The following is a 16,582-nucleotide window of genomic DNA, read 5'->3' as shown; positions in this document are numbered from 1 at the left end:
GGAAGCTTAGGCAGAAGAATATTTGCAGGAAAGCATAGGAAAACCCATTCAGATTCAGCATTTCAGCAAAACTCAAATTTGTTGATTAATGGAAAAATGCATTTTTATTTGTCCTTCTTCAGCCACCTGTTCTTACGTCTGACTAGACTGATTTTGGAGAGTAAATTGAGTTTCTTGCTTTGTCTCAGCATCAGAGAATATCTGATCTGAGAACTCATTCAGTACTGGAGTTAATAAAAACATGCAACAAGCACTATTTAGTATGTCTTGTGGCTTATAGGCATATATTTATCAATTCCTATTTAGAAAAAAGCCATGAATATTATTCCTTTAGAAAACAGTATTTTGATTGAACACATTCTTAAAATATTTCCCTTGCATGGGAAATTACTGTCAAACGTACCAATTCTAATTATTAAAATTACAATGGCTGTGGTTGTGTCACTGGGTTTTTTATCCTAATGTTTTCTGAAATATCCAGTTGCATCTATTTTAGCTAATAATTTTAACTCAATTTTTAATTGAAATTGTACCCTCCAGACCTACTTTCTCATCAGACAGATGTGGATGTTTGCTTGGATGTAACCTATGGATGTGACCTATCCACTTGTGAAATTAATGTGTTATTTATATTATATTTTTTAGGTTTAAATAATCACAGTGGCACTTGGAGCAAGTGTAACTCCAGCTACAACTGAGTAACTTTTAAAATGTCACCTGAGGAGAAGAGCATGGCAGAGTTACCTGTCATGAGGACCTCTTCTCTTGTTAACCCAGTAAAATCTATGAAACTGATTTGAGAAATCAAATAAAAATTAATGCTTGAGATATAGTTTGTACATGCACTCTATTATAGCTCTATTTCAGAGCAACATAAGTGAAATAATTGAATTCTTAAAAGAGGTTTCATTTCAGTGGTAAATGACATTGAAATTAAAATTGACTTTTGGACAGTTCTTGGTGGAAAAGAGAAGCTGTTCCTGAAAACCAGAAAAGACACCCATGTTATTTTCATTTATCTAGGCAAATAAACTCAATTCCTGGAAAAGTTTTAGGATATTTTTCTTCAACTAAAAATACTTTAATACATCTTGTAGGGTTATATGTAACAGCATGCATGTCACAGGTTACATAGTTTTGATAAAAATCAGTATCTATCCAAAACCAAATTCATGTGTGTAATAAAGCACAAAAAAGATTATACCAAGTGAAATGTGCCTCCTGGACTGAAAGCATAAGTGAGAAAAGAGTGAGGATTGAATTTATTATGCTGCTACTGTGTTAGCCATGAATTAAATATGAAAGTTAGAAATAAAGAGAAACAGAAAGAGAAAAAAAAGAGATGGGAAATAGAAGATGGTGAATGAGAGCAGCTGTTTTAATCTCCCCCAGTCTCTGTATATTACTGAATAAAACAGGAAGATAAGCCAAGTTCATCACAGTGAGATGCTGTCCCTGAAATTCAGCCCTTTTGCTATTAAAGGAAAAACCTGACTGCAGTTGCTGTAATTAGGAAAGATGAGGAAGCTGGAACTGCCTCAGCCAACAGAGATTTTTCCATATTATTCTGATTTTTATAAATAACAACCTGGTAGATTCTGATGGCATTTACCAGCTCTAAAGAAGTGTGGATGAAGGGAAAGCAGAAAGACAATTCCAAAACCATAATCACAAGGATACAAGTTCTCAAGCACAACCATTTCTCCCTGCCAGAACAATCTCTGGTTGAATGTCTATTTATAGTATTTCTCTTCAACAAAAAATGCAGAATAATTTAATTTTAAATAATTTTAAAAACTCAGTGAAAATGAAAACTCAGTGACTCAAAAATAGCTTTTTCTTCAATGTTTTGGTTCACTTACAGACTTCTTGGAATTAAGAAAAGGGGGTCTTTCTCTCAGAATTTTACACCAAGAAAGGTATCTTGAGTTAGCTTGTGTTGTAGAGCAATGCTTGTCCTGTTTTAGAAGTACAAGCTAGTATAACATAGGTACAATTTTAAAATATTTTCATATAATTTTTCATGGTGATCTGAAAAGGTCAAAAACCACCAAGAAAAGGTCCTTTCAAATTTCATAGGAGGTTTTGGGTTTTTTTTCAATAGAAGTCTCTCAACAGTGGATATGACCTGTGATCAGGAGGTTAAGCAGGATAAACAACACTTGGAGCACTATAATCAGACCTGGATTTATCAAGTCTTTATAATATCATAAATCTGTGCCAAATAAAATGAGATACCATCCCAAAGATATAAATGTAAGCCTATATTTCTTCATATAAGTTGTTAAATAACTCTCTAAGACTCTAATCATAATGAAAAGAAAATATATTAACAGTCTGCCATTTTACCCACAGGCAAACCATAATGATACCCCCGCTAATTAAACCAAGACTTCATTAAAGTGTTTCTCATTATCATTTGCAATATTTTATGATAATTATCTGCCTTTTATATAACAAATTAAATTAATGTTTTTAATAACACCTTTAACCTTAGCTTAGGTAATTTAGAATGACAATGTAAGGAGTACACTTTAATGCATATTTTAATTGCCCATCCCATTAATTATTTTCTAAATGAAATAATTTGGGTAACTTATTCTCATTATTTGTTCCTTTTGCATTACAATTAAACACTCGATATGCTTTGTGAGCAATGTTAACACAGGCTTAAATTAGCTCAGCTGCATTAGTGTATCAATAAAATGCCAGCACTGAAGGATCTTTCAGTCACACTTAGTATTTCTCTTTCCTCTTGCAGTGTTCTGATTAGATCAGATAATGCTGGTGCAGTAAAACAAAGGTTCATCCCCATTTTACCATCACAATATAAATTATCACACATCACCACAGATCAATAATGACATGGAAAACCACAAGACTTGAGCAAAAGATGGTGCCAAGCAATGGACAAGACACAAAGGGCAGAAACTGATGCACAGGAAGTTCCACCTGAACATGAAGGATTTCTTTACTACGGAGGCAACAGTGCATTGGAAAAGATTTCCCAGAGAGAATGTGGAGTCTCCCTCTTTGGAGATATTAAAAATCTGTCTGGATTATCCTGAATAATATGCTCTGGGATGGTCCTGCTTGAACAGGAGGCTGGACCAGCTGACCCACAGTGGTGTCTTCCAACCTGACCCACTCTGTGATTCTGAGGCCCTTTACTGTACAAATTTACTGTACAAATACCTCTTGGTATCTCCTTGGATCACCCAAGGCTGAATCATCACATTCCAAACCTCAAAAGCTCCTGTGCCAAACTGAGGTTTGATGAGCTCACAGGTCACAAACTGGCAATAATTGGCTGATAAAGTTCCTTTATTTCACCTATCAAATGTCTGTTTGCTAATAGACAAATGAGAAATAACGCATTTTGTATAATCACACTTACAACTTCACTTTTTGAAGGATACTTTGAGAATGTAAAAGAAAGAGAGAGTAAAGGAAATCCTTTTCTTCCTGACAGGTAACAGAGTAGCTGTCACTTTGGCAGAAGCAGAACAAGGCTCACAGACAAGCAGCTGGAAACTAATGCACAGAGATGGGGAGTCACACAGTGCAAGGATACCTTATTTGCATATAATAACAATAATAATTAGAATAATAATTCTACTTATCAAAATTGCATTTCATTCTTTGTTTCATGACCCCAGTTGAGATCCTTAGAACTTCCAATCTGATATACTAATACACACATTTTCCAGTTACAAATTGAAACAATCCTCATTTGAACCTGCTTGGAAAAAAAAACACCCAAACCTGATGATTTTACAAATTCATTTAGGTTGAGTGTCAGGTATTTGACTCACTAATTTTAGAAGTGAGAAAATCAGTACTTTTCCATAGGCATATGATACGTGCTAAATTTCAAAGGAATTTCAAAGGTGACTGGGGTAACATAAATTCTCATCAGACCCAGCTATTCCACTTTTTTTTTTTAATTTACACTAGAAGGCTTTCCCTTGCTGGGGCAACACTTTTATTGAATGGTTGTTCCACTAATATAGAAACAGTGTAGATGAAGTTTGCTTTGACTTTGCCTCTTTAATATGGGTAGGTGACAAATGGCTTCTGCTTGGCAGCATTCAGAATGTACCTGCTGCATCAAGTGTCACCAAGCTATTTCCTATTTTCTTAGCAGTTTCAAATCCCAAAATATTTGCTTCAGAATGTTCTCTAAGCTGATTTATGACACACATAATGCATAATTTCACATAAAAAGACATTTCAGAAGAGAAGAAGTTGTGCTTGCAAGTCTCTGTGGATATTGCTCAGGTGATCAAAGGACTGCTTGCAGGAGGTATAATAGTTTCTCAGTCCTTTAAAATGCATTTTGCAGCATTTCCAGAGGCTTATACCATGGCCAAACATTTGACTGATGTTGGTATCTAAATGTGTCTAGACATAAGCTGTAAATATCTGGATAGACTTGACCATAACATATGCTGATCTTCAACTCACATAAAACTGTCAGCTTCATGGAAAAAACCCATCCTCTTGTTCATAACAAAGAACAGAGACAGAAATAGGAGAGGTCTTACAGAGAGCACAGATAATATAAGTTTGATCATTGGACAGAAAAGCAGAATGCTTTCCCTTTCCCCCTTCATGGAATCAGACAGAATGGCACCTTGGTAGAGCATTTCCAGAGTGAGGGATTGCTTCACCACGATCTCGACTGAAATGGGATCCTATTTTAGAACCATTAACTGGGATTGTGGATAACTTTACCATTCAGGGCCTGCCACCTGGAAATGGATGCAGCAGAGGTATATAAAATACACCTATGAGCACTGAAGTCGGATTATTGCCTGCAGTCAGAGGCAGTCCCACACTGGACAGATTGGGAAATCACTTGGGCAGGATATTATACAAATTGCTAACACACAAAGGAGGAGATTTACCTCACACACCTTCCAGCACCTTTGTAGGGCACCTCCACCTGAGCTCAGGAACAGGATCCCTTTCAAAGGAAATGGAGAAAAGACTTATTTCAGACATGGCTCTTTTGATCCACTTAAGATATTTACTCTAGTGTCAAACATCACAAGCCTTCTGTGATCCCACCATGTCTGTTCACCTCCCATTTTTACCTTCCTCTCTGTATCATTAAAAATGTCAGACTTAAGACTTTGTCTATTCTATTTCCTTTGGCAAAAAAATGGGATGAATTGCTCCCAAAAATACAAGCAGCAGGCAAAACTATCAGTTTCATTTTCTTCTCTCACTTTTTGTAAATGAAACCTGAAGCAAGGTTTTGGAAAGGGATGTAAAAATTCATTCAATGCAATTTAAATTCTTAATATGTAAAAACAACTCACTTGAAATCTTAATATTTTAAAACCCTGAGAATCTTGGTGTTTCTTGAAAGAGAAAATTGTTAAAATCCGCTTCAGAATTAGGTTTCCTTTAGGTTAGAGGTAGCTTTGGTTAGGTATTGCTATATATCAGAATAATATCGAGTGTGGTTTATGATGCTAAGCATTGCATTGTATTATACAAAGTTGATATTCAGAAAAAAATGTACAATCTTCTGTTTTAAATTTACATTTTCAGCATCTAAATTAAGAAACCAGAAGAGGATGTGACACATAAGGACCTTTCAGAAATATGCCATATATTAAGGTCTGATGAGGACATCCACAACTTCATTTCAAGTACAGTATTTTGTCCCAAAGAGACACAAAAGTGAGTATATGTATTTTCATCTCTATATGTGTGTCTGTAGACACAGACATATACAGACGTTGCCATAATTTTCAGCATCATAATATTTTACTAAAATCAGCAATAAATTCCATTTACTTCATGGAGAGAAAATTAAAATATTGACATTCTTGAAGTATGACTGAAAGCATAAACTCCTGATGCTGCTCTATATGGATGAATACATAAATCTAATTGGTATATGTACATCAATTGCAAAAGAACTTTTCATCAAAGGTAAATGAACTTTCAAAAAAATACAGAAAAATAAAACCATTATATATATTTGAATATGTATAAATATTAAAAAAAAATAAACCAAAAATAGAATAAAGCAAAGCATCTTGCCTGAAAACTGAAAACTAATGTAATATTACATAGACAGGTAAAACTTTTATCCTGAAATCACTTTTTACTGTTTGTGTTCAGATATCAACATTTGTCAAATGATGTGTCATAAATAGTTGTACTTCAAGTTGAATAAAGTACAGATTAGGTACAGATTATGTTCCTTTCACTGTTTTCAGGGTGCCTTTGATGCAAGATGGTTGGATATTAACATCAAAGTAATGTATTCACATGCAAGGTGATCTGCTCATAAGTATAAACTGCCTTGCAAACTGTTCAGTGAAATCATTAAATATTTGCAAAGAGGGTGAATCAATGTGCCTAAATCCTGACTCTTAAACTTCAGGAATTGCCCACCACTACAGAGAGAACATTGATAAAATCTAGAGTTATTAATCTGTTTTTAGGCACAGCCACCTCATTATTATTCACCATGCACTCCAAGGAGTGGAACATACAGACCACCTAAAGGAGTAAGCCTTCCCCAGCCAAAACTATAAAGAAAGCTGAATTTTGGTTACATTTTATTCAGCTTCCTATCACGTTCCTAACACCTTTTAGAAAATTAGTTGGAACTACTTATGAAAAATTATGAAGGAAAATAAAAAAGAAGCTGAAGTAAAAGGTTTTTAAAGCTGACTGATTATACACCTCCAGGAAAATTACAAGCATCAGGGTGCTAAAAGGGCAGGGACAGTTGGAGACCCTGATCACTTGGATCTGAGATTCCATGTATTATTTTCCACAATTCAAATCTCAAATCAATGTTTCCAGGACTCTACCAGCAGGTTTCATTGTGAGCTGGTGCATGACAGTCACTTATGGAATGTGCCAAATTCAAATATATTGTAACACCTTGTAACATTTGCTGATAGGCAGCAATTGGTGCTCTTTCAAGTGCATTGAGCAATTTGTTGTAAAATCCTTTCCATATACTCTGTCAGCTGAATCACAAAAGAACCTTTTTGGATAATCTAAGTGGACTCAGTTAAATCTGAGGCATAATTTAAATCCTGTTTTTATGGTAGCGTTTGTTAATAAACTGCTGATAAACATGATGATTTAAGGAAACTTCATACATAAAATAACTTTCAAATTTAAATTTTATCTGAAATTCTTGAAAAATTATGGTTTTCTATAAGACTAAGATATTGTCTCTGTGCTCCACCAAAAGCTATCACCAGGAGAACTGAGTGGAATACAAGTTCCATCTTGTAGATGACAAACCCAAAACAAAACTAATATAAAGACTGAGATCTCCTATGAAAATATTTACTACTCTGAAAATATATTTTAAATTTTTTGTCTTTCTATTGGTGTCATGATGACACATTTTGTTGATATTCATGAACACTAAAGAAAAACAGAAACCTGGAATAAATTATACTATTTAATGGGCTAGCAAAAGGATTATAAGACTATGAACAGAACGTTGTGCTCCTTATAATAATTAATGTCAATATTATTTACATTATATAATTATCTAAGGTATATTATTTATATTCTATAATTATTTATTTGTTTATTTATTTAGTTTTCTGTAAATTGCACATTCATTGAAATACTCCCAAAACTCAACCCAGAGGTTATGAGAAATCTCTACATAAAATTATTTGGTGCACTGATGTACAATTCTTGTTTTGCTGTTTTTTAAAATCTCACATGCACATTAAACTCTACTGCCTTTTCTGGCAATTGATCACCTCTAATCCATTGTGACATCTAATAAAAAAAGACTAATGAAGATATTCAACCTGGTAGATGTGGTGGTATCCACAGTGTGGAAAAAAAGTAAATCCAGTACTAGACTCCAGTGGTGGAAAGAGAAAAATGCTGACACAGAAAATAACCAAAGAAGGAAAAGCTTATCTGTGAATATTATATATTATTAGCACGTATTATGAGAAGACATATTAGCCATTTTCTGTGTGATACAATCCTTATCTACTTAGCAAGGGCATTTTATGCTGCCCTGTGAGTCTCTCCTTCTGAAGTGAGTGGCAAAATTCCCCTTTAAGGGTTTGAAGTAGGGTGTTAGAAACATCCTACAAGCTGTAAGTTGTACTGCTTCTTGCATTCTGTTCCACAAAAATCTGCTCCACGTTGGTTCATTTCCCCTTGGATCATTACTTCAAAGAACATGAACCAGGTTTACTTTTCTTGCATATACAAGATTTCCCAGGGAAATGATGAAACTTCATTACAAAAGGCAGCTGGATGGAACACTAACAAAACATCTGCAGGGGTGCAGCAGCATCTGAAGCTGAAGACCTCAAGGATCTATTTGTTTTTCCCTTTTTGTAGAAGTCAGGACATCTACATATTTGCTCATCATTCATGCAGAAATTTAGCAATTAAGATATGTATATAACCTCGCTCACAGATTTAATCTAAATAACGTTTCCCTTTAATCCTAAATCTCCTTTCTCGTGGAGATCTCATCAAGAGCTATTTTTATGTAGAACAGATTCATTACTTGTACTCTAGTAACATTTTCTTTTCAAGTTTTTATGTTTGAACCATAAACAAAAAGCACAGAGGAATTCTGTCCCTGTGTCTCAAACACTGGGATGTCATATATCCATACATTCCAATTTTCCTACTCCAGGTTTTGCTGCAAAATATGCAAAACTAGTATTGGCTATAAGTGTCCCACCCTCAAATTGCATTGATTTTTGACTCCTCCATTTACAAAAAAAAAACCAAAGCAAACCAAACCAAAACCCCAAAAAGTCATAAACAGATCTTTATGTACAATTAACACCATAAATGAATCCTTCCCAAAAGTTCTGAGAGTAGATAATTGTTCATACTTTTGTAGCATTTTCTCTTATAAACCAGCAAATGTTTTATATATTTGCATAATTAATGGGGTTTCTTCAGAGGGTCTGTTCCCCAGTGTCCAGATCTCCCTCTAGTCTGAATTGCTTCTCTAGTCTATATTTTTTTATTGTCCAATCTTTTTTTAAGTTTTGAAACACTCTCAATAATTCTATTTGATTATCTGTATATAAATAGGATCCATAAAACTCAGGTTTCTCAGTCTGGTGACCTTTCTAACTACATTTAAAATTCTGTGTGAAAATTACTGGGAGTTTTCATTCTTATATTCTTATTTTCTTTAGAAAAATATATTTCTTGTAGGAAAAAAATATTTTACACCAAATATATAAATAAATCTCCCATATTTAAATGTGAAAGCTCATCATTAATTTAAAATTTGGGTTTAAATGCTGGGGGCTCTTACTTTGACAGAGAAGGCTCACAATGTGATTGATGCATGTGTACAAATATCTGATGGGGGAAGTAAAGAAGAGGCAGTCAGGCTCTTGCCAGTGGTGCCCAGTGACAATGGAAAACTGGCAATGGGCATGATCTGCAACCTGAGGAACATGACTTAAACATTTGAAAATAATTTTCTGCTCTGAGAGTGCTTGAACACTGGTACAGAGAGGTTTTTGGGTGTCCATCTCTAAAGATACTCAAAACCCAAATGGACAGAACCCTGAAAAATCTGCTCTGGCTGACCCCCTGACCAGAACACCTTCAGAGGCACCTGCTAAACGCATTTATTCTGTGATTTTGTAATTATTGCAAAATAAGGGAGGGTGAAAAAAAGGTTTTGCCTCTTGAATTTTACCAAAGAAAATAGGAACAGTCACAGCTAGGGTGGGTGACAACTAAGCCTCTCATGAGCTAATATATGTGCTTGAAAACACTGCATTTTGGTCTCAAAATTGTTTACCCTGCAATAATTTCCACAAAATATTTTAATTTACTTTTAAACTGAGGTTCTGCAGCAGGTGCATGTATTCAATTTAGATATCATGAAAATATATTCCACTTAGTCTTAAAAAAAAAAAAAATATTCTCTGTTGCTGTTTTCCAGTGTTCACCACACTGAATCTTTCTACTGAGACAACCTGGTCAGGCTGAGAGATAAGGAAGGAACATCAGTATATTCCAGTTCTGTTCTGTGTATCATTTGCAGATGTTGATTTATTAAAATGTCCCTGTAAAACATGAGCAGTTATGTGAGGAGGTTTTATTAGAAGCCACAAATTTCTAAAATTCCTCTCTGTGTCTAACCTTATTCTGTACTCGAATCACAATAGGAAAAAATTCAAGCTGAGTAGGAAGAAGCAGATGCAGCATCACCTTTGGTAGTTTTACACTTTAAAATTTCCTTAGGCATGCTGCATTTTTCATGAAGCAAATACTTTCATTAATAACAGTAATCTTCTATTACTGTGTGAAGAGACCCAATTTAAAGCACTTGTTATTTCTGACAGCAAGACTTTTCGAGCAGCAGCTCTACCTGCTGAAAATGACTAGCCATGCCACATAGAAGAAGGATTTGTCATTAGAAGTGTCCTTTGGAAAAATAAAAAAATAAAAAAAAATATCAAGCAAGCCTGCCTTTCATTCTCAATAACTAAGTTAAATATAGCAATTAACTTGCTGTCTGGCAGATCTGCAATCATCATCATCTTTTCCAAATAGGTAAACTCACCACCATGCATTTTAAGCCTCAAGATTAATGTATTCCAAGAATGCACTGAAGAATAAAGGTGCTTTGTGGCTGTCTGATTTTAGGCATCTCTCCCATCATCCTAAAGTGTAATCCCCTGGAGTGATTCCGTGTGAATAATTTAGAAAAGTGCACAATGCCTGACGATTATAGGCATAATGTAATCCAATATTTGTTCAGTGGCATGGCCATGGCAGATAGACTGTAATGATCTTGCTGAGGGCATGGCAGGCAGCTCGTGTGTATATGGACCAATTTTTCACCCCAGAGACTTGTTCTTTTTCATAAGAACAAGCTCTGCCCTGCAATGGCTGTTAAACTTCTTTCCTAGCATGCATTAAAAAAAAAAAAACAAAAAACAAAAAAGCAACAAAACATAATCTAGTTTAAAAATTATTAACTGTAAAAGAGAAACTGGAAAAGCCCCACTAATAAGAAACCAATATAATGTCTGAATTTCAGTGTCTCTAGCTCAGAAGCTTAAATGTCATTGACTTTTAGAAAGAGGGTTCAAGTGCTCAAGAGTCTTTTGAAAGTGATCTGTGACCTCCTGTGCCACATAGGTGACATATTATGTATTTATTATTGCTCATTCTGAATCAAACTTTGCACAATGATGTTGTATTATCATTGTGCCACTAAAAATAACTCAATTCTTATCCTCTCTCTCCTAGATCCCTCTTTCTTGGAACATGATCTTTTTTTCCATATAAAAGACATTTCCATCAGAAACATCACTGAGAATTTAATCTCTACAGATGCAGGAAACATTAAATTAAATCTGAGTTGTTTATGGATCTTCGGGAAATTAACATTTTATGGGGACAACAAAATCAAAAAGTAAATTTATGTTTGTAAGGTTACAATCCAGAATGCTTGTGAGGATTGATATTTTTCCAGCTCTATTTAATGTCTACATCTAATTTTTTTCATGTGAATTTTAAGGTATTGTTAAAATAATTCTTCTACCAAGAATTCCTTTTAAAATAAAGCCTTATGTCAAAACACTTTACAGATGTTGTTTTGTTTTGCCTTTCCTGTTGCTTCACTGTGCTCACTCCTCACAGCATTCTCATCATTTTGATGAGCTGGAATGATCAATTTTGCTTATAAATCTAAAGAAAAACAAAGTAATAAAATTAAAATTTTTATACATTTTAATAAATTAAAATTAAATTAATAAAATTAAATTTTTGCAATCGAGGTTAATTCTGAGGAAGGAGGAAGAAAAGTAAATCTCATTTGAAAAGTGTCTATAGTCCTGGTTTACCATACACACAAAAATTACCTTCATAATGGCAAAAGCATCCTTTTGTTGTGGCCAGGCAGTCTGACTTCATCACATGGAAGAAACTCTAATGAAAGCAAGGGAAATAAAGAAGTGTAAGCCAGATGTCACACCCATGGCCTTCATGTGCTGAAGGAAATTTAGATCTGAACCTTGTTCCTAAGTAGCACTGGCAATTTTAGTCATGGTTGGCCATTGTTCATTTGTGTTGGAGGATTCTGAGGTTTAGGATCATGCACTTTCCAGAGTCAGCTTCCATACTCTAAGGTACAGTGATATTCAAAGAAAATTATTATTGATAAGGTTTTACCAGGCTGGTTGGTGTTTGGTTTGCATAATTGTTTTGGAATTTTGTTTATTTGTGAAGGTCCATTGTGACAATGTGCTTAAATTTAAGTTTTCTGTATTGCAGCATACTTTCTGCATTCATCTTAATAAAACTTTAGAAATGTTAAGAGAGACTAATACTTTTATAGATGTTCCCAAGTTGCCATTTACAGGCTAACAATGAGATATTGATTGTGCTGGTTTATTCCTATGCATAGAGTACATATTCATCACAGTAAAATACTTACACTCTATCAAAGACATAATTTGACTTAAAATACTTCCTTTTAGCATGACTGTAGTGACTTATATTACAGCCTGCAGTGAGGTGTATTATCTACTGTTCTATTTGCCTGCTCTGAATTAGGAAAAGTCTATTTCTTATGGTATTACTGTTGTAATTTATCAAGCCATTATAATTATTATGGCATATTCTTTGTTTTTCATCCAGTGGAAAAAAGAGTAATATCACACACATTGCAAAGAGAAAGCAAACCCATGTTGTTTAGGGAAATACACCACCAAATTTCAAGTAATTATTTCAAAATAAGTAACTTTTACCTTCATAATTTTGTATTTTACATATTTTGTATGTTATGTAAAATAATGTAGTCATGTATATTATGTATGTATATTAATATGTAATGTTATACATATTTTGTATATTTTACATTTGTTCAATTGCTGTAAAATATGAGTGATTAAAAGAAATGAAAAATATATTATTTTTGAAAAATAAAAATTTATGATTATGAAACAGATCTCTAAGTTTTGCAATTCCACTTCATCTATTTTCAAAAAAATGTTACATACTTTAAATGCAATATTGAAAGACTATCTGTATGATTTTTTTTTTCCTTTTTGCTTTATTTGTCTAAGCAAACAGATGATAACATATTCCCTTTTCTCCTGCACATCAATTTAGTTTTTCCTTCTCTTTCTTTGATGGCCTTAAGCCATACTCTATTGAAAAAATAATTTTTGAACTGTCATCAGCTCATTTCCCTACTCTTCCCTTAAGATTTTAATCAATACATGCAATTCCTTGTGCAACAATGGCACTTGCAGCTATAAAGGGAATCTCATCCTGGATTACCTATTTTTTTTCTTTTTTTTGCTTTAGAATCTGACCAGGGAGGAACAATTCCAGCCCAACAATGTTGGCTGCTGAATGCTTTATTAACTTGGTGCACTACCACTCTGCTCAGTAGAGTCACCAAGCTCACTCCGCCACGCAGCTGAGCCTTGTGCAGCACAAAAAGAGACAGAACCACCCCATTCCCCTGCCTTGGCTCAGCTTCCAAACCCACATCAGCTCCCAGCATCTGCCAGCAGCCCCAAGGGACAGATCCCCAAGGTGAGGGGGGATCCACATCCTCCATCCCCAGCTCCTCTCTAGCAAAGAGGATGAGGGAGGGTTCCAAAGGCTGTCCCTGCACCAGCTGCCGGTCAAACTGGCAATTTTCCCTGGCTTTGACATGCCAAGGAAAATTCTGGTTTTCCCCAGAAGCAAAGCACACCTAGAAGAGGACAGAGCTCCAGAGATTTGCCCCAGCCCATTATTTCTCCGTGGTGCTGAATCCAAAGCTCAGATCCCAGTCTGACCTGCTGACTATGGAGATTAGTGAGTTGCAGATTAATGCCAGAGTGCAGTGCTGGTTGGATTTGTAGGGGCTCTTCTAACATCCTACTGTCTTCAAAAGGAAGCTGTGACCCTGAAAACCAGATACACTAAAATGTCAGTACCTTAAGAAGAAAGTAGATATGAGGTACAAAAATACCTTGGAATATACTCCCAAGCCTTCTGATGAAGTCCACCCTGGAGCAGCTGTAAATGAACTGGATAAGATTTATAAAGACAGGAGCTGTGTACCCCAGTCCTTTTGGATACAGTTCCTAAGAGGGCTCCACAATAATCACTCCTTTTTCAAAAGTATGACTAATACCAGTTTTGAGCACAGATTTACGAAAATATAGGTTGATCCTTCCCCTGAGGAATGTTTGCCTAAGAAAATGTTTTTAAAGATCATGTGGCAACACTGCAATCATTGTCTTATGCAAAGTACCTTGAGTTCAGAAAGCTAATCACCCCCATTGTTTGGCTTACTTTTTAAAGCCCCTGTTATGTTCTAAATACAAAAACCTGGATTCAAGCCAATTTTCAACTTCTGGGCCTTGAATTACAAAACATCAAACTCTAGCTTCCCTCAGAGGTCAGCTTATAACTCTGATTTTCAAGGAATGTAAAAGAACACAGTGCACTTCAGAAAGATGAAATTAAAAAAAAAAAAGAAAAAAAAAAGACACAAAAAAGCAACAAAACAGAACACAGGAAAAAAAAAACCCAACAAACAAGTAACACAACCCTTTGATTGATATCAAGCAGAAACAACTTTTTAATGCTCTGCCATCCAACATAACATTTAAAGAAACCAGCAGCATATTTTGAATTTTATTTTTCTCTTGTCTCTTTTCTTTAAAGCTGCTTTATCTGTATGTTACAGTAGCAGACAGAGAGCTCTTAAAGAGTGTCATCTCATCGCTCTCAGGGAAGTGAAACCCTGGAAAAAATTTCCAAAAGTTTTGTTGTCTCAGATGTAAGAAACACAAATCCATTAGCTATAATGTGATTTGAGTAGCACACAGCAGGATGTGTGGTTAAATCTGTGAATGACTGAAATGCATTTCTGTGTCTGCTTGTGTGTATATATGAACAATCTATCTCACAAACATAAGAAATGGAAGGGGAAAGTTACACATGACAAGAGAAACTCCTTTTTTTCCCCAGAAGGCTTTCAGCAATATCTCAAATCTGTTTAGATAAAGTAATTAATTAATGACATTTTTAAACTTCAAAGTAAAATTGAGAATTAACTTGGTTTCAAGAGGAGTGCAGTAATTATCATTACAACCACAAGGAGTGCTAAAATGTGCACTTACTATTCCGTGCACCTACACAACTTCTTTCTTTGTACAACAGATTTTATTAAATCCTTGATTCAACCTTCTGATCTTTAGCATTATAAATCTTGCAACAAGCTACAGAAGAAACTCAGGCAGAATTTAATTAACCAAGATGTTTAAGCCAAAGAAACACAGTAGCATAGCTCAGAATGTGTAGCAGCATCAAACTGAAAGGGTAGAGCTCAGCAAAGACCGATTCTCAGTTTTCATTGATTTTGACAGATAGCTAGCTGGGGTCTTGTTTATTTTATTCAATGGTAACATAATATAATTTCAATTTTTTTTTTTTTTTTAAAGAAGGGCATCTGAAATTAACAAAATACAAAGTTGTAACACAAGAGAATTAAAGGGTATCAGAGTCTGGTTTATGTCTCTGGGTCGGTTAGGTGGCCCAAGCTCCTCCTCCTCACCAAGGCGGTGCTGTGCCAGTCTGGCACTGGGATGCCTGGGGAGGGCAGGATGTCTGTGCTGCAGGTGACATCCTGGGGCTCCAGTGCTGGCAATTCCCACATGGAATCAAATGACTTATTTTTTTCCTTTTTCCTTTTTTTTTTTTTCAGAGGGGGGATAAAAAAATGAAATCAAAAAAAATAGAGATCATGACAATAGAAACAGAGGCAGGTATAAAACCAGAATCTTTGACACACACATACTAGACCCCATGGAGCTCTGTAATAGCAATTTTCTCATTTCTGATTGTTCCCCTTTCCCTTGGTACTCAATCTGAAAGTCCAATTTGCCAGAATAATGTATCTGGTGTGAGAGACAATTTCTACGACTGAAGTAACTGTTCCTTAGCAACCAGAAATGCTCTAGGAACAGGTTTCATTTTCCCCCATACCCACTGAGATGCAGAATAATTGTTGAGATAATTATATCACATTTGTGAGGATTTACATATCTTCTATATAATTATTTACAGTACTAGTCAATAAAATGAAAGAGTTAATTGACCACAGCCAGGACCCACACTTAATTTACAGATATCCCCTAGAAATCTGAATCAATTCCAGTTAGCCAGGTTACAGATTTCCATCCCAATAAACAGATTGCTATTTTTCATTTGTATCACTGTAATAGTGAGAGATATCCCTGACTTCTGCCTCTCCCCTGCGTGCCTGAGGTCACAGTGCTGTTGTACCAGGCACTCCAGAAGGACATCACTCCACCTGGCTGTCCAAACACAGAAACCATACAAAGCACAAGGAAAGGGGAGTGTGATCCTTCTCAGCTTCACAGAGGGGGAAACCAAGCAAATAGAGCTGAAATAGCACAGGTTGGACACAGGTTTAACAGGTAGTTCCAGTTCTGGAGGATGCTGAAAGCATCCCTTGTATACCCTCAGTCCCTTGCTATAGCCAGGGTAATGAAGGTGAGGCTGTGTCTCCAGGACACTGTAAGGTTGTTTTAGC

General features: G+C 35.3%; 1 protein-coding gene across 1 annotated transcript in view; it reads right to left on the bottom strand.

Moving 5' to 3' along the window:
• Positions 1-16,582, bottom strand: part of LOC129117677 (uncharacterized) — a 47,115-nt gene that overhangs the window by 3,908 nt on the left and 26,625 nt on the right. Inside the window, exon 5 of the mRNA XM_077174719.1 lies at positions 4,911-4,969. Within this exon, the coding sequence (XP_077030834.1) occupies positions 4,912-4,969 (58 nt within the window). The 3' untranslated portion in view covers position 4,911. The remainder of the gene's footprint in view (positions 1-4,910; positions 4,970-16,582) is intronic.

This window comes from Agelaius phoeniceus, chromosome 2 (assembly GCF_051311805.1).
Source record: "Agelaius phoeniceus isolate bAgePho1 chromosome 2, bAgePho1.hap1, whole genome shotgun sequence".
NCBI lineage: Eukaryota > Metazoa > Chordata > Aves > Passeriformes > Icteridae > Agelaius > Agelaius phoeniceus.
This window is presented reverse-complemented; position numbering and strand designations above follow the sequence as displayed.